Raw genomic sequence first — 17,831 nt, forward strand, 5'->3', positions numbered from 1 at the left:
AGAGGGAACCTCAATTGATAAAACTATTGCATTTCTTAATTAATGCCCCATGAGAGGGGTCCAGGCCAGGGTGAGCAGGGCCATCCCCTGGGCAGGAGGCCCTGGGTTGCAGAAGGCTGAGCAGGCCATGGAGAGCAAGCCTGTAAGCAGCATTCCTCCATGGTCTCTGCTTCAGCTTCTGCCCTGGTGTCCCTCAAAGATGGACTGTGCCAGGGGCATGTGCACCCAACAAACCTTCCCCTCCCCAGGAAGCTTTTGGCCATGGCCTCTGTCACAACAAAGTAACCAGGATAAGCACTGAAGTCTAACAGTAAATAGAACTGTGGAAAATAAACTGCAAGTCTAAAACAATTCAGGGAAACAAGAGCTAAAAGTAGACATCCAAATTCTGCGTTTACAAGATCAACCGTAATTACTTCCCATTTTAAAATATTAATTCAAATAGTATTCCTTTATATATGTAGGTCAGAAGTGTGTGTGATGCTGGGGATCAAACTGAGGGTCTAGCACGTGGTGGGCAAGTGCTCTAGTGCTGAGCTATATCCCCAGACCTCAAGATAGGCTTTGTTTCCCAATAAAACTGTAGGCTGTGGTTTATCCTAACACAAATAGTACTTAGCAGGGAGAACCATTAACTGCTTGCTGATATATGCTTTCTGAAATGAGCAATCTGGGTAACCTCTGATTACTACCTCAAAGTTCTGTGATGGAAAAGCTTTCATCATTTAGAAATAAAAGTATGCTTGGATTTTAGAGTCACTTCAAAGATAGGTCCTTAGTGATAATATCATTAAGTCTGTTTTTGAGGTCATACAATATGCCGTATCTTGTATCTGGAAATTTACCATGCTTTAAAACCTCTATCCAATCTGTGAAGTTAAAAAGTGAAAACATTGATATCAGATTTGATACTATGCTGATGCAACTTCCACATCAAATGGAGAAAAGTATCACACTATTGTTTACAGTGGTGTTTAGACCTCACATAATTCACCCCTAACTCAGAAATACTGGAGACTGTCAATGCTATCTATATATATGACTGAAAAGACCCAACACAGGCAATGCTTAACTGTGCTATGACATTAGAGAAATTCATTTAGAAAAGCTTTAAGGAATACTGTGCTATTATTAATAGAACCAGAACGTAGGTAGCTGGTATTCATGGTATAGCAGTTAGTTTTAATGCTGTGACACCACTTGAATGTGCTTAGAAGAAAGGTGCAATACATATCAAGTGATGCTCTTGGAATTCCAGGGTGAAAGAAGCTAGGTGTCCATGGATGAACACTCAGAAAATCATCAGTGAACGCATGCTCTTCCTTCTCGTCGCTCCGTTTTCTGGCGTGCCTTAACATGGGTCATGCTATTGAAGCAACAGAGAGGAGAGGGAGGCCGTCTGCTACCGCAGCAGTCAGCATGACTCACACCTCCTGACATCTCCCCTATCGCCCCAGTAGATACACTTTTCCTGACGCTGGCCGGGGCTTATGACATTTACACTAGCGTAGAAGAAAGGCACCGATCCGGGGACTAACTCTTAGTCTAGTACACTCTGCTTTCACATCGCTGATGCTTTCATCATCAGTCGGGTAACGGGAAGTCCTGTCACATGGGTGGTGGAGCTCGGTCACCCTTGTGACTGATGTATAATTAAATGTATTTGCTAAACTGGTACTTTACTTGGAGACTTAGTCAAATATGCTCCTCACTACAAAACATTTGTTGATAAATGAATACAACTACGTTTGTTTTCCTTTTGGGTAACATTTTCACTTAAGCTGGAGATTTGGGTCTGACCCCAGCAAACAAACAGGTATTTTCTAAGGACATGCACCTTTACTGGAGAGAAAGACTTGCTCTCTTACCTGAATGTAACACGTGAGGACTCCTGTGGCATAAATGGGGACTGTAGCTTTAGTGAGGACCCCATTTCCTGCTGAGGAATCTAAAATTATTAAAATATTTTTAAAAGTTCTAGTATATTTTAAGTGTGAAGGCAAAAGTGAAAAAACAGAATTGCATTTAAAAGTACAACTATTTACAAGACTGTTTGGGAAGCATTTTGTTTGAAGGCACATTCAGATCTGCTAATCACAAATTAATACTTTTGAACTGAATCTAGCACATACCCTTCTGATAGAATTTAATAATCAAACCGGGATCTTAGACTCCTATTTCTAGAATAAAAAAACCCAAACGCTTTAAGAGTCTCGCAAGTATCTGTACAGCCAGGTCTTAACGTGGCACGTGGATGTGTATTAGTTAACTGCTTTGGCTCAGGGCACACGTTACAGATTTTCATCCAGACAGTGTCCTGACAATGTTCATGGAGGAGGAGGAGGAATGAGGCTACATAAATGGAAAGTAAATCCAACCATGACCGATGCCCACTCTCTACGAGTCTTTGTCTACAAATATTAAGATAAAGACTTACGAAGGTAAATTCTACAATGATACTGAGATAAAATCATTTACAGTTCATTTCCTGATCACTACACAGTTTCAAGTGTTTTGTTTCAGTGTTGAGTGTTTTTGTTATTGTACTGATATTTTTATATGGTCAATTTGTTTTCAGTGCTGAATACAAAGAAATTGAATGGAAAAGATACATTTAGGATTTGGACACAATTTCAACAACAGCAAAACTGGTTTTACATTAGCTAGCATTTAAAGTTTACTTTGCTGCTAAAAGTAACCTTTTCTTGGGAGGAATACTAATGTTACCTAACTCAACAATGGTACTAGATTAAATCTGAGGCCGGATTAAGTGGTATTTAGAGATATCAACTATAAAAATTGGATTAATGATCATTTCCTTTCTGAATAATTAAATATTCTCAGCTAACTACTGATTTTAAAAGCTGTGAGTTCTCAATAACTTAATTTTTTTTCCCACTAATTTATCATCAGAATTAGTACATACCTCAAACATAAAACACTAACAATTAGGCAAAATCCAACCCTTGAAAAAAACTATTAAAAGTAACTTTTGTATTGATGTTTTCCGACTTAATCCATTTATTCATTCTCTAACTATTGATAAGGACACCAGAAATGTAATTTTCTAGACACTAAATCACATCTTAATTATCTAAAATCCTTAATGGTGGGATTTTAGGTAAAGAATTACCTATGCATTCAAGATCAATTAAGTGGAAATTGCTATTTATTCCATTTAATACTCTCTATAATTTTTTTCTTGGAAATGAAGAAAACCAGTCAGGGACACAGAAGGCATACATACTCATTTTCTTAGGCCAGTGAAGCTGGCCTAGAGAGATGCTGATGCTATACCTGCCCTGACTAAGACAGATGGGTGAAAATGCTCAGTGCAAGGTCTCTTCACACAGGACCTACAGTTTCTTTAAGTTTTCTGTTTCATTAAAAAACCTTGCATGCCCTTCACTGTTTTCATCTGTTATCTTAATAGTGCTTGCTTTGCAAGCTAAGTATTTTGCGCACACCATAGCACACTTTAAGGGTTAAAAGCGGCTGGTCTGACACCCTTGACCTTAGGGAAGTCTGGTCATAAAAAGGTAGCTATTTACAATCAGAGTAAGGAAGGATAAATTCACCCCATGGAGAAGATAAATGACAAGGCCTGTGGGAATACTAAGTACTCCATGGCATACACTTTCCTTCACAATTGCTTGTATTAGTTATATAATTTTCAGATAACAAATATAGTGTTTTTCCTGATTATAAAGGTCCCATTGTTTTTTAAAGTAATAATGGACATACTTACCAATGTTTTCCTCAGAGAGTCTTAAAATCTCCTGGAATTGGGGTTTTACCTAAGCAATGCAAAGAGAAGGTCCATGGATTAATCAGTGATAAAATATCGATTATGGATGCAACTATTGATTTTGCTTTATAGGCTACTGAAATGGTCAGGCTCAAGGTTGTGAAAAGACTGAGCTGTGGAACCACACAGCTAAGCCTGAATGTCTTCATTTCACAAATCACTAAGGTAACAGGTTAGTTAACTTACTAAAGCTCTGAGCTTAGCAGCCAACACACTAGAAAGAAAGTGCCAATTTTGTTGAGCTTATTGCAGACTACGTTTCTGCTTTAAAAAGGAGCAGAAGCTTAGCATGTCTGTTATTTGAGTATCTTGAGGAAACCTGACAACTACCTTGTGATATGAGTTCTCTAAGAAACTAGCCGAGCAATAAACCCAAGACAAATGGATTAGCAGAAATGAATAAGGAATTGAATGCAAGGGTCCTCAAATTTTAACACTGGAAACAATAAGCAGTGTAGGCTACCATGACAGATCACTCTGTGGTAATGACTGAGACATACAATGGAGTGTTCATGCTGATTCTAGAAGTGGTATCTTTGGAGCAAGTTTTATAGGCTGCTGGGGTTCATCATCTTAGGTTTTTATCAAGTGCTAAGCAGACAAATACTTCCAAAATCTGTAGTATATGATAAAGAATTGGGCAGCCTTCCCCAGCTGATATGCCTTTGATAAATCTACTATGGCAGATCACATAATAAAATATCAGTATACCCTAAGCTGAGGCTAAATAAACTACTAAATATAACTATTTAACAGCATTCTAAGATATTAAAGATGCTAAAAGGCATTTATTTACTTTGGTAATCGTATATCTTGAATATAAGTAAAGATGGATTACAAATATTTACCTTAGTGTTTGTAAAAATTTTGCCAAATGTGCGGCAAAGACGCCAGAAAAATCTGGAAAATTCATGGACACAGGCAGTTGAAGTTACATTAATTTTGCCCACTGTTTCGATAAGCTGTGGCAACCTGAGTGTGAAAGCAGAGAAAAACAGCAGGGCACAGGTAAATGACTGTCACTGGGATACTCTTGCAAGAGTACAGATCTGATCTGAAAACCTTCCCCGTGTTCTCTGTAAGCACAGGATGGGTTTCAGATTCTTTGAAAAGGCATTAGTGGGCTCTACTAGATCAACTCTTCAAACATCAGTTGTAACTGCTTGCTATAAAATACAGTTTTTTGCCAGGCGTTGGTGGTGTACGCCTTTAACCCCAGCCCTTGGAGGTAGAGGCAGGCGGATTTCTGTGAGTTTGAGGCCAGCCTGGTCTCCAGAGCTATTCCCAGGACAGGCTCCAAAGCAATACAGAGAAACCCTGTCTTGAAAAACAAAAAACAAAAACAAAATGCAGTTTTCTACATTGAAGTTAATGAAATTCAAAATCATGGGTTTGATGCATCACAAAACCCTTGCTTTAACAAAAGTATTACATTAGTTATTAAACTCTGAACTCACAGCTATTAAATTAGAACATAGTTTAAAGTCCACTACTACCACCACTCAAGGTAGCAGGTCAGTCCTGACCCAATAAAGAAGAGCTTGTTCACAGAATCTTACATACACAGTGTAAGGGCTCAGGTATTATGCTGGCCTGCCCCTGTCACCTGGCAGAAAGCACTCAGGCAGTGCCCTGGTCAGCCCAGGGTTCCATGGCTAAGTAGTCTGCATGCAGCTGCAAAGGAACCCTTTAGAAGAAAGACCCTCGACCACTTATGCTCTCTTTCCCGCTGTTTCCCTGGGGAAGACAGGACCTTTCCTGTCTCCCTCTTCTCTTCTGTCCTCTTTGGGTCTCTGTGTCTCTTTACCTTATTTTCTTACCTCCCCCTCAATAAAACTTTCAGTATGAGTCACATCTACAGGTCTGTTTCCCCGTCTGCACAGCGTCCATCACCTGTCCCAGGACCATGATCAGCTCAGGACCTGGTCCCAACCTACACCACATTATTGCTAACACACAGTGTTAGCACTTTTCAAGTTTGGCTATTGAAGATGCCAAATTTCTGTTTCTTACAAATTAAACTTTTTTGAGAGTCCTTTTCTCTGTCTCAAGCCTACAAATGAGCTATTTTTTGTTGATCTAATTTAGGTATATAAAATGGATATGGAGGCGGTAACTTACAACTGATTAACAACCCACAGCAAACTCTCCCAGCCTGTTGTGCCCTCATGTTCTAGCTGGTAGTCGTACAGTTGAAGCAGCACTGCCAATTGCTCACGGCTTCCAATAATAATAGACACATCTTGCAGAGGTGACATAGGCCGAGGGAACCTGGTCACTGTAACAAAGCACACAGGAAAACAACAGTCTGAGCACTTAGTTATTCTGCCCAAAGCAAAATAAGGTTCTGATACTTAATTAACTTGCTATAAATTTTACATTTCAAACACCAAGGAGATTTGATAGCCCACACTTAATGAATAATTTAATGGACATTAATTAGCGAAAACTAAGTTAATGTACGTTAAAATTGGTTCTAAGACTCCAATAAAAGACATAGATTTAGTTAAAATTTTAATTTAATTAAAAAAAAAACCAACAACAAAAACATGTAATTCCAATATATTGTCTACGGCAATGAAAGAATAAAAGCTATCCTTTAGAGACTATGTTGAAGAATAAATTTCTTCAGTAAACTTTCAACATTAAATGTTTTATTTAAAAAATTCCAGTCTGTTTAAGATAATATAAGGTATTACAGCCGTGACCAGAAAGCTAAATAAAGCACAATCTACATAGATACTGTAACCAAAGTCCCACATTACAAACTTTAAAAATATCTGAAGGGAAACTAAAAAAACTCACTTTTAAATCATGTAACTTAAATACATACATGTATATATTAGTATATTTAAAAGCTTAAGCATATTAATAAAGCCTATAATCCTATGGATCAAAATCAAATTTCTTTCTTTTTTAGTTTTCCAGACAGGGCTTTTCTTTGTAGCCCTAGCTATCCTGAAACTCACTCGGTAGACCAGGCTGGCTTTGAACTCTCAAAGATCTATCTGACTCTGCCTTTCCAGTGCTGGAATTAAAGGCTTACAACACTATGCCTGGTTCAGATTTCTTTTTTTAAATTACATTTTAATTTTGCCTGTGTGTGTTTGTGCTACCATATGCATGGTAGTCAGAGGACAGCTTATAGGAGTGAGTTAGTTCTCTCTTCCCAGCATGGGGGTACTAGAGATTAAACACAGGTTAGCTGGCAAGTACCTTTACCAATGGATCCATCTTGATAGCTCAGGATTTCATGCTATTATGGAATACTTACATGGTTATTAAGTGAATAATGTACAGCAATAGTTCATTAACTGTAGGATATAACTTCTAAATAGTAGTAAATACACTCAAAAGACACAGAAGCGTGCAGCATTTGCTCAAAATATATTTAATGATAGTAGGCTTCAGAAAATTTGAAATACTACCTAACATTATTGTACTCCTATGCTGCAACAGGCTTTCAACAATATTTAAATGACGAGAATGGTCATGGCTGCTATTCAATGGGTAACATGGTATCTCTCACAGCCTAGATGTCTGCTTGAATTTTCACTAGCCTTGCTCAGCAATAGAAGATCTAGATGATGAGGGGTATCTGGGTTTAAACATCTCTGTCACATCAAAGCATATCTGATAGAATTTCAACCAGGGTTCTGTTGTACTGGGCACAATCTGCTAGATATGACAGAATGAATGCTTGTACTTGAAAATTATTAATCTGTGATTGGAAAATAATGATTGCAATGAAAATAGATGGATTAAGACTGACTATACAAAGAATGGGACTAAAGGCATTTTAAAATTTGAGTCCAACAGAAACAAAATGATAACAGGAAATAGGTAGTAATATGGATAATTTAGCTATTGAGATAAGAATTTTTAGGTGGGTGTGGTAACACATGTCGTTAATCCCAACACTTGGAAGGCAGAAGCAGGTGGAACTCTGAGTTTGAGGTTAACCTGGTCTACAGAGTAAGTTCCAGACAGCCAAGGTTACACAGAGAAATCTTGTTTCAAAAAACAAAACAACAAAAGAATGTCTTAAAAGCCTCAAATATTTTTCTACTTAATAATTTAAAAACTTAAAATCTGTCATACAATATTACAGAAAGGTACTCAGAATAACATTTTAATATGATGGTAAAAAATAGTATCTTATCAACAAGGAAATGTGCACAGTAATTCTGCAGAATAGCAGCCACTAGGAATTACTGGAGTTTAGTTTTAAAATATCAGAGAATGCTACCCTGTTCACCAGTGCACCCCAAATACCTGAAACAAAAGTGCACAAAATAAACTTTGGTTAATGCTATAAAATAACTGGCAAAAAAAAAAACCAACCAACCAACCAACCAACCAAAACCCCAAAACTGGTATCATCCTTTATAATAAACACATCATTTAGATGAAGGATACAATTTTAAGATTAATCTAAAAGCTGGTTGTAATGGTGCACAACTTTAATCTCAGCTCTCCAGAGGCAGAAGTATGTGGATCTTTGTGAGTTCCAGGACAGCCTGGGATACATCATCATCAACAAGAAGCCAAAGAGTTATATATAGCAACAGCCACTAAAACCAAGACTGTTATTTGGTGTAATGAAGACAATCACAAGAAGCAGTAGTTACAGAAGTAAGGAGCATGATCAGGACGGCAAAGAAATGAGTGGATGGCAGAGCTGGCATCCAAGGAGTATTTGTTAAAAACAGGAAGAAACAGTAGCAGGTATCTCAGGCTGGACTAGTTTCTCCTCACCTCTCCCAAGTCTTCTGTTTGGAAATGGGACTGCTACAGGTGTGTTTAGAGAAAGTGAGATCAACTAGAAGGTGGGTGGGGTGGGGTAGGCGCCTAGCTAATATGACTGATGTCCTTACAAGTATGAGAAAGCTGGGTACTGAAGTCTACAGGGATATGCAAAGTGAAGGGGACAACAGTCAGATGCATCCGCAAGCCACGGAGCACCGAGGAAGGCCCACAAATGACTAGATGTTAGGGGACAGGGGACAGCCTTCTCTCAGTTCTCAGAAGGAACTTCCTCTCGCAGTATCTTCACGTTACACTTTCGCCCTCTGGCTCTGAGAGAGCATACTTCTGTTGTTTAAGATTCTTAGCCTGGGTTACTTTGCTAAGACAATTTCAGCAAACTACCACAGCCAACCTGGAAGAGGAAGAGGGACTTAAGACAAGAAGTACTTTTGGGTGGTAGAATCACAGAGTGACTAGTCATGGATTCTTATGGAGTCACACCTTCCAAGTCTTTATTTTATGAAGTTTGATTTTTTTTTAAGTCATCAATACAATAATTCTTTATCAGAAGCCAGTAATAGACAGATAATTTCACCAACCTGAAAAATGCTATGAAGATATTTCATACACAGCCTTTTCTTAGGAGCTCTATGGCTGTTAGCCACTTTTTACACATCAAAGATCACTTACTGTCTACTGGCAGTGACTTCACGTATTTCCTCCTTTCTTCCCAACTCCAGTCCTAGGGAACGAACCTAGTACCCCTGCTCATGTATTAAGCAAGCACTCTGTCAGTCACTGAATTCTCAGCCTGATTTCACCTGTTTCTGAAGATAAATCACTCTTTCTAATAGGGGAGAGAAAAACTTACCACATGCTTGTTTCTATCTACCACAAACACAGCAGGAAATTATATTATTTATTATTATTAAAAATTATAACTGTATTTATATTATCTAGTTGAAAACAAAACAGCTAGGGAAGAAAAAAAAAAAAAACTTCACACACTAGCTCTAGTAACTACTGAGTCTTTTCATTTGCTTCAGATTTGAGACAGAAATGTCTTTCAGCTTCCTAACAAAGTCTATAGAAACTGCCAGCTTTCGCTAGTGTGAGACCCTACCCAACAAAACACAAAACTCCCATAAAACCGACAAACAAGTGAAACCCACCACCCAATGGGTAACAGAAGAAAGCACAACTATTACAATCTCACATGGCTTCTCCATAAAAGAAGAAAACTACGAAGTTTATCTGAGGCTTTACTAATTTCCGACCACAAGATTCTACACATTATACAATACATTTTAGTAACCATGCTGTCATATAATGCTTAGAATGAAAAAAAAAAAAATTCTCTGGGAAGCTAAACTGCCAATATTCTACCCTTCCTTCAAGAGCGGAGTCGAGTACCTTCGATCTGTGGCCCTTCGCCATGCAGCTCGGCTTTGCTGGAGAAAGGTGCGTTCTGAAGCACTAATGCAAAGAGAGATGGGATCAAGGACTGCAAGGCAGAGAGATACATGTGGAGCTTGTGTTCATCCAGCCCGTGCTCTCCTTCCTGAAACATAAGCGGTGGCAGCTATCTTAGCTTTTTGAAATCACATTGTTAGTTGGATGCATGTCAGCTTCCCTTTCTATGGTAAATCAACATTTAAGGATGGATCTCTACATTAGACCCCAAACATGCATTTCACAGGTGTCCATTCTAACTGCTGAGAAGTGAGAAGGCACTACAGGCATGCGAGACTCTTTAATACGGGAATCTGGGAACAGTCATTTCTAGTGCTGGGGACACTTTCTGTGGGGAGTGTCTTATCTTCTGGAATTCCTCAGTACTAGAGTGAGTCACAGGAATCACAGTAAGTGTGACACTGCTAATCCAGTAGAAGCATTTGCTATTTCTCTATGTCCTAAATGATTTCAGGCACCTGGTGCCACTTGTATTTGCAATACTTGCTTCCCAGATACAAAGAGAGAGGTGACAGAAAAAAAGATTGATATGGCACCCAAAAGCAAAATGTTACAGTGAAAAAATAAAACAAGGCAAAACAAAAAAAAAAACCAAACCAAAATTCTAAGAATACTAGAGATAAAAGAAGTTATTGCATTCAGATCAACTTGAGATGTCAGCATTTTTCTCAACAGAACCATTACTAGCTAAGTAGGGACATTGGAGACATTTAGAAGCAATGTGGCATTACTTATACCACAGCATAGTATACACACAAGAAAACCAGACCTGGTTAATTATCAGATAGAAAGAATGCAGACACTTAAAAAAAAAAAAATCCCTAGATTTCCTGAACAAGTCACTTCAGTCTTATTCTCTATATATTTTCCCCTAAGTGCTCACTGTAAAATTTAGATTTAGGCCCATACCCACATACATATGCGATCATCTACTGAACAGTTCTAAGATTTACGATAAAAGCCTTAAAGGTCCTTGAAGAGTTTGAGGCACGAAGCATAGGAGTCTGGAGTCAGAAATCAATTTGTATGATAGCTGTGGACCCTGGCAAGTTGCTTGAGCACCAAACCTTAATTTCCATGTAAAACACAAAACACCCTTCCTCAAAGGGTTCTAAGTAAGAATGAAGTAGGTTTTTAAATCTAAAATACTGATCTTAGCAGTATATACAGCCACTCATGAAATACTAACTTTTCTGATAACCTCTCAAAGAACATTTAGAACAAAAATTAGATAAAAAAGTGTCTATTATTTTCTCAACTTGTCATCAACTTCTGAGTAGAATGAAGTTCTCTTTAAGATGTCTCAGAGTTAAAGCAGTTTTGACATCATAGAAACAAGACGACTACAGAGACTTAGCATTTAGTCATCTCTGCAATCTGGAACTGGAGCTGATAGTTTATGTATAACAGCCTCGTCTTCAGAAGATCCGGAGCAGCTGGCTCTGTGAACAACGTCAATGCCCATTGTGCCTTCTCCTCTAGTTCCTCATCTCTCCTCATCTCTCTTCAGTGGTGAAGATGTGTTAGACTATTTGGGTAAGTGCTACATTTTGTCTCTGTCCCCAGTATTTCTCCCAGATGGTCTAGAACAGACTCTTTAAATTTATGAACTATACGGAAAAAGGAAGAACTCACCCTGAGAAGCTTTTCAATCTTGTTCAGTAGTGTAGGTATAAGATGGGACTGTAGATTTCCAAGTTCTGTTGTCCAGGCAGCATACGCTGGTAAAAATACTTGGTGTGTGGCACTAACAACTCTTTCGGAGGGGTCACCCAGGGCTGACAGCAGCAATTCAAAGCCCTGCAAAAGAGAAACAGGTAAATTAACACTGTTAAAAGAATAACATTTCCCAAAGACGTCATAAAACACAACAAATGTACGTTTTAAGAAATTCAGAAGATGTTTTAAGGAAGACAGTCAGTCATCTCCAAATCCTCCCCATATAAGTGTTAATGTATCCATGGATGAGCAAATAGGGTGGGAAACATGTGCACTCATTTCCAACTTCCTGACAGCTACCGGACTGAAAGCAGTCGCCATTCCAACGACCACACGGGCACACCATCTCATCCGCAGACTGCCAAGTATCTGAATCACTACACTATTTGGAAGTTGTAACAGGGTAAAAGACGTTCATGCTGAAAAACATACCTGTTGATATTTGTCAGGATCATCAATGTAGCCCATGATGACACCCAGGCTTTTGATCACAGCTTCTCTTACCAAATCTGCCTTATCTTCCATTAACATTTGTTGCAACATTGAAAGAACCAAGGAACTACGAATTTCTTTCTGAAAATAACCAATAGGTTTTTGTGACTTACTTATAAAGGCTGCTATTTAATACGGTTACATTTACTAAAGGTGTCAATTAGTGCTGTCCTTAGCTTATTTTTAATCCGATTTATTTTTATTTATAAATGTTGTGTACATGTATGCGAGTGCGGGTTTTTGTGCACACAAGGTTACAGGTGGTTGTGAGACCCTGATGTGAATGCTGAAAACCCAGGACTGCATTAATGCCAGGCAGGGCCCAATCACTGAGCTCAACCTCTAGCACCCTACACCTCTGTTTTCAGTTATGTTAAAGAATCAGCTCATTAAAAGTTGAGATTAAGGCCAGGCTGTGGTGGCACATGCCTTTAATCCTAGCACTTGGGAGGCAGAGACAGGCAGGTCTCTATGAGTTCAAGGCCAGCCTGGACCACAGAGCAAGCTCCAGGACAGGCTCCCAAACTACAGCGAAACCCCGTCTCAAAACAAAACAAAACGTTGAGATTAAATAGTTATCGGGGCTGAAGAGACAGCTCAGTCATTAAGACTCTACTTCTGTTACAGAAGCCTGGAGTTTACAACCACCTGCTAACTGTAGTTAGAGGTATGCATACTGCCTCCTTAGATGCATATATTCATGTGTAGCCCCCATTCCTGCTTTTACACCTAATTACAAAGAAAATCTTAAAAAAGTCATCAGTACTCAAATTCAAACCCCTCTTTGTAGTTACTGAAACTTGCCAAGTTATAAAATTATCAAGCTGAACTTGGTTTAAAATATATAATAAACAAAACAAGAACAAAGACCTGGCTTTTGTTTCGACATTTTCTTAAGTCTTCTTAGGTGAACTACACACACGTTTAAGCCTGTGAGCTGGTTGTGATGGTGAGGATCTGTAATCTTAGCACACGGGAAATGGGATGCAGGAGGATCAGAAGTTCAAGGCCATCTTCTTTCTACATAGCAAGTTTCAGGCTATCCAGGGATACAATGAGACCTTATCTCACAAAAAACAAACCAAATTCCACAGCATATAACTGAACTTAAATTTCACTGCTACATCTCTGATGGTGTTAACATACACAATGTGAATTTGGGAAAAAAACTAGAATGTGGGATAACTAAGCCTCAATGGGCCTGACAGTCAGCCTAGACAGACAATAAGAGCATGTGCAGTAGACATTTCTTGACAGTCAGCCTAGGTCTGCCAGAGGGAGATGACATGAACCTATGGATGGCGATCACGTCACTTCTGCAGACGCCAGCTCAGTGGACCTCTCCCCTGCAGCAGGCTTGGAGGGTATATAAGGCTTACCCCTCCCTGGAATAAACTGAGCCTGGTGTTTCAGGTTGTTCATTGGTGTTTTGTCTACTCCCTCCATCCCCCAAGGGATACCTGTCAGGGCCCTGTAACACTAGAACACATATTTATGTAGATTTCCTTCAAAACTGGCAAATTTTATCATTAAAAAGCCTTTATGCATTTAGAAGCTGTTAGGCTTAGAGTGGTAGATGCAAATTTCTCACAATTCTAGAACCCACTCAATATTCATTTTTATCGCTGGAAAGGGATTTGACAAGTTATTTCATGAACATGAAGATGTCTGTCATATATCCAAGTCTGAATAAGCACAGCTTGACAATATGTGCTTCTGCTGAGAAAAACTGATACCCCAAGAAAGGAACCAGCGGCTGCCCTCAGTGCTCAAGCAAGAACCTAAGCGCTCTTCCTGAAAAGTCTGCCAAATGTCAGTTTGCAGCCAAAGTACTTTCTGTTATCACTTTTCCTTCTGGTGTCATAGTACAGAGATTCAAGGGTTAAAATTTAGTCAATTTAACAATTTTACTGATTAAGTCAAGTCCTTTTTTGAATAAAACTAGGTTGCTTTGGGAATGTGGGGCTGTCATCAGGCCATTTGAGCACTACCTCTCTGATCAGTGCCATGCAGAAACATTGCTGCCCACCCTGAACTTCCATACAACACTGTATGTGTAAATATGCGAGGGATAAAAAGATCTTATTAGGTAGGGATATGGGTTCCACTTTATATACTGCTGAAAGAACCATAAGGAACTTCCCAGGGTCCTCAGAACAGAACATACTGTCAGAACTACTGGCATAATTACAGATTATTTATATGCACGTACAACCAATTAGAATGTACAAAAAACTGCATTGGTGTGCGCCCCCCCCCCTTCCGTTACAATAGCATGGCTAAGAGAATTTGGATTTAAACGTACGTACAACACTCTACTGTTAAACAGAAACAAGTAAGAGCTCTCACGGGAAGGTAAGGTGCCAGTGCTCCACAGGACTCTGCTACGAGCAGTCGTCTTTCTGGATATTTGTGATTAATCTGCAGTCAAAAACAAGCACATCAGTCAAGGATAAGCAACACGCCCTCTCTTCTTCCAAAAGACAATTACTTTTCACCATACATCTTGTTAAGAATATAGTACTCTGTCTTCCTTTTCCACCTCTGGGACTCCCTGTGTGTCTATACCTGGGCCAGGAATAAGGGAATCAAGGGCAGCCTAAACATCAAGGCACAGGGGTATCTGTTAAAGAAAAAAGGGAAAATCAAAGATAAAGAATTGGCAAGGTATCTAGAAATTGTGTGTTTGCTTAGGACTAGGCTCTCCTTAGGCTGTCACAAGCAGCAAGCTCTTCTAGGAACAGAAGGTGGAGAATCTTCTGGACCTTAAGAGACGTGGTGTGTGATAGATACCAGTTTCTTTTCTCCCACCGGGACTAGCCAATAGGTTAGCCAGCTACATAAGACTACATGTTCTCTTTAAGAAGACTTCTTTCCTGGTTGTATAGGCAAAACGCTGGAGTTTTGCTATGTGCTGTCTACACTGAACTGGAACAAAAAATAAAAAAAAGTCACATACTGGGTTTTGTTCCCATATGTCTTCTTCATAGAATATAAATCTTTCCTTGACTGGAAAAGAAGTATATCTGTTCTCATATTCCCATATCAAAAGATGACATAATTCAATAATGTTTTGGATGCCTAAAATTAAGAAAAGAAGTTATATAGAAATCTATTGGGCAACAAACTAGAGGTAGGTGGCTAGTTAGATCCCTGATCCACAATTACAAAGATCCCCATACAAAAGAGAGATGGCAGAGATGTGTGTAACTAACATGCCTGAGCTAACTTGGATCTGGTCACAATTGCTCTGCAAGCAGAGAAAAGTCTGATGTCAGAGAGCTGCACTGAAGGTTCACCTTGTTCCTTCTCAGTCTAGCGTACTGAGCCTCCTGTAAGTATACACACAAAATCAACTGGATTTCTTCAATTAATGAATTAAAAAGATTCTCTTTAGCTTTCTACCTAAAGTACTTAGGACTGAAACAAGTACAAAACATACATTCTGAAAATTATAAACCACTGTGGTAGATATTTTAAAGACTTTGATGAATGGAAAGGAACCCAAAATTCAGATTGGGAACTTATATAATTAGGATGGGAATGCTCTCCAGATCCATCTATAGATTCAATAAATTACTTGGGGAAAAAAAAAAAAAAAAATCCCAGCTGGCTTCTTTACAGAAACGAGAAGCAGACCTTTAAAATTCATATGGAGATTTAAGAGACCCATAGCAGCCACAGCAGACCTAGCGGCACTTTTGTGTTGGGAGTAACAAAAAGCTTTAATTTCCAAATTGGATGCAAAGACGAATGTAATACTCTGTGAATGCACTGAAATCATTCCAGGCAGCACCGGAATTAACAAAACTCTTTTTTTTTTTTTTTTTTTTTTTTTTTTTTTTTTTGGGTGCTTTTGAGAAAGTAGTCCAGGCTTGCCTAGAACTCACACCGTCTTCTAGTCTCAGCCTCACCAGTACTGAAAATACAGACATGTACCACCATGCCTGGAATAATTTTTTACGTTTTAAATTTTTTTTAGGATTTCTGAGGCAGGGTCTAGCCTTGACTCTTCCTGTCTCTGTCTCTTGAGTGCTGGGGTTACGTGTGTTTCTCACTGTGCTCAGTTTAAATGAAAGCTAAAAAGAGAAAATGGAAAAACTATAAAACATTAGATGTATACACGAATAGTTTGTACAGATTTATAAATTCAAAGTTTCATGGTGCATCTGAGTTAATTTTGACTTTAAGTAATTAGAAACACACCCTAAATTAGCATGCTTTGTAATATAAAGATGCTGCCTGCCATTGTCAGAGGTAATTATTATTACACTGTGCTACATTTTTCAGTTCATATACTGCCACTTTAGTAATAAAATGAATGCCTAAAGAAATTAAGGCTAGATCTTCGAACAGTGACACACTTGATGTTACTTCTGACCGATATTTTTTTTTTTTCTTCAGAACAAACAAGAGACTTTAATTTGGGCTTCATAACTTGTCTCCATAATGAGAAAGCCATCTTTTAAAGGTCATGTAATGAGGTACTTAATTTCCTATTACATCTACAAAGTTAGTAGTCGGAGTTTTTAGAGGACTGGAATATTACCATACACTATAGAAATAAAGTATTTAAAAAGGAGGTGAGCTGTAGAGAAGGCTTGGTGGTGGAGAGCAGTGTGTGTTCTTTCGGGTTCAGTTCCCAGCACCCAGACGGCACCCCAAACCTGTCTGTAACTTCAGTTTTACGGCTTCTCACAAGCTCACACAGATATATATGGCAACAAAACACCAATGATCATAAAACAAATGACTTTTAAAAAGTAAACTACTCCAGCAAAATTAATTTAATTATAAATATATACACTTGTCATATCAAAGTTCTATACTTCGTATACTGTATATACCTACAATCTATACACGTTCTCCATTCACACCCACCCCCACTCACGTGTGCATGCATACACACCTCACTCTTCCCCAAGCTCACCAAGCAAATGTACAGGGACTTGGAGCTTGCTGGGCCTAACTTCACCCAGACTTTTGGTACAACAGCACGCCCTCAGAGGACAATGTTTTCTGTCACGTTCAGTCCTCTACTTTGTCTTTCTTCACACTGTCACTGCACTAGTACCTGGCACTGGACACCATGTTTTAAGTATCTGCGGAATGAATGAATAAAGCAGAACAACCCAGAGCATGCTTTTGCACAAATAACCATGTGCTGAGCTACGGACAGTAGCATAACTCACATTCCATGGATTTTCCCGTGTCCTTTAAAAAGAAAATATAAACCTTCAAGAAGAAGAAAAAAATCACTAAGAGTGCCGTACAGGTAACTCACCTGTTCCCAACACTGTGGTAAAAGTTCAGCCTCCACACGCGTTGGTCCAACATGACGTGCAAATGCCACACAACCTGTCAGTATCATTTGTCTGAAAATAAGAGAAAAAACTTGTATGTGCATTAGAAAATAGAACTACAATCAGGAGTTAAAAAGAGTTCAACAGTTAGGAATGGTGGCACCCCTTTAATTCCAGCACTTGGGAGGAGATGTAGGCAGCTCTCTGTGAGCAGAGGCTAGTCTGCGCTATATAAGCTCCAGGCCAGCAAGAGCTAGCTGGTGAGACGCCTCAACATAAACTCAAAC

At 38.9% G+C, this 17,831-nt stretch overlaps 1 protein-coding gene across 1 annotated transcript in view; it reads right to left on the reverse strand.

Moving 5' to 3' along the window:
* Relch (RAB11 binding and LisH domain, coiled-coil and HEAT repeat containing) overlaps nucleotides 1-17,831 on the reverse strand; it is an 81,392-nt gene that overhangs the window by 23,716 nt on the left and 39,845 nt on the right. The window contains exons 12-20 of the mRNA XM_051203917.1: nucleotides 17,526-17,616; nucleotides 14,591-14,662; nucleotides 12,182-12,322; nucleotides 11,666-11,830; nucleotides 9,971-10,118; nucleotides 5,930-6,086; nucleotides 4,657-4,780; nucleotides 3,749-3,797; nucleotides 1,869-1,948 (exon numbers count right to left, since the gene is read on the reverse strand). Coding sequence (XP_051059874.1) covers nucleotides 1,869-1,948; nucleotides 3,749-3,797; nucleotides 4,657-4,780; nucleotides 5,930-6,086; nucleotides 9,971-10,118; nucleotides 11,666-11,830; nucleotides 12,182-12,322; nucleotides 14,591-14,662; nucleotides 17,526-17,616 — 1,027 coding nt within the window. The remainder of the gene's footprint in view (nucleotides 1-1,868; nucleotides 1,949-3,748; nucleotides 3,798-4,656; nucleotides 4,781-5,929; nucleotides 6,087-9,970; nucleotides 10,119-11,665; nucleotides 11,831-12,181; nucleotides 12,323-14,590; nucleotides 14,663-17,525; nucleotides 17,617-17,831) is intronic.

The sequence above is a fragment of the Phodopus roborovskii genome, unplaced genomic scaffold (genome assembly GCF_943737965.1).
Source record: "Phodopus roborovskii unplaced genomic scaffold, PHOROB, whole genome shotgun sequence".
Classification (NCBI taxonomy): Eukaryota; Metazoa; Chordata; class Mammalia; order Rodentia; family Cricetidae; genus Phodopus; species Phodopus roborovskii.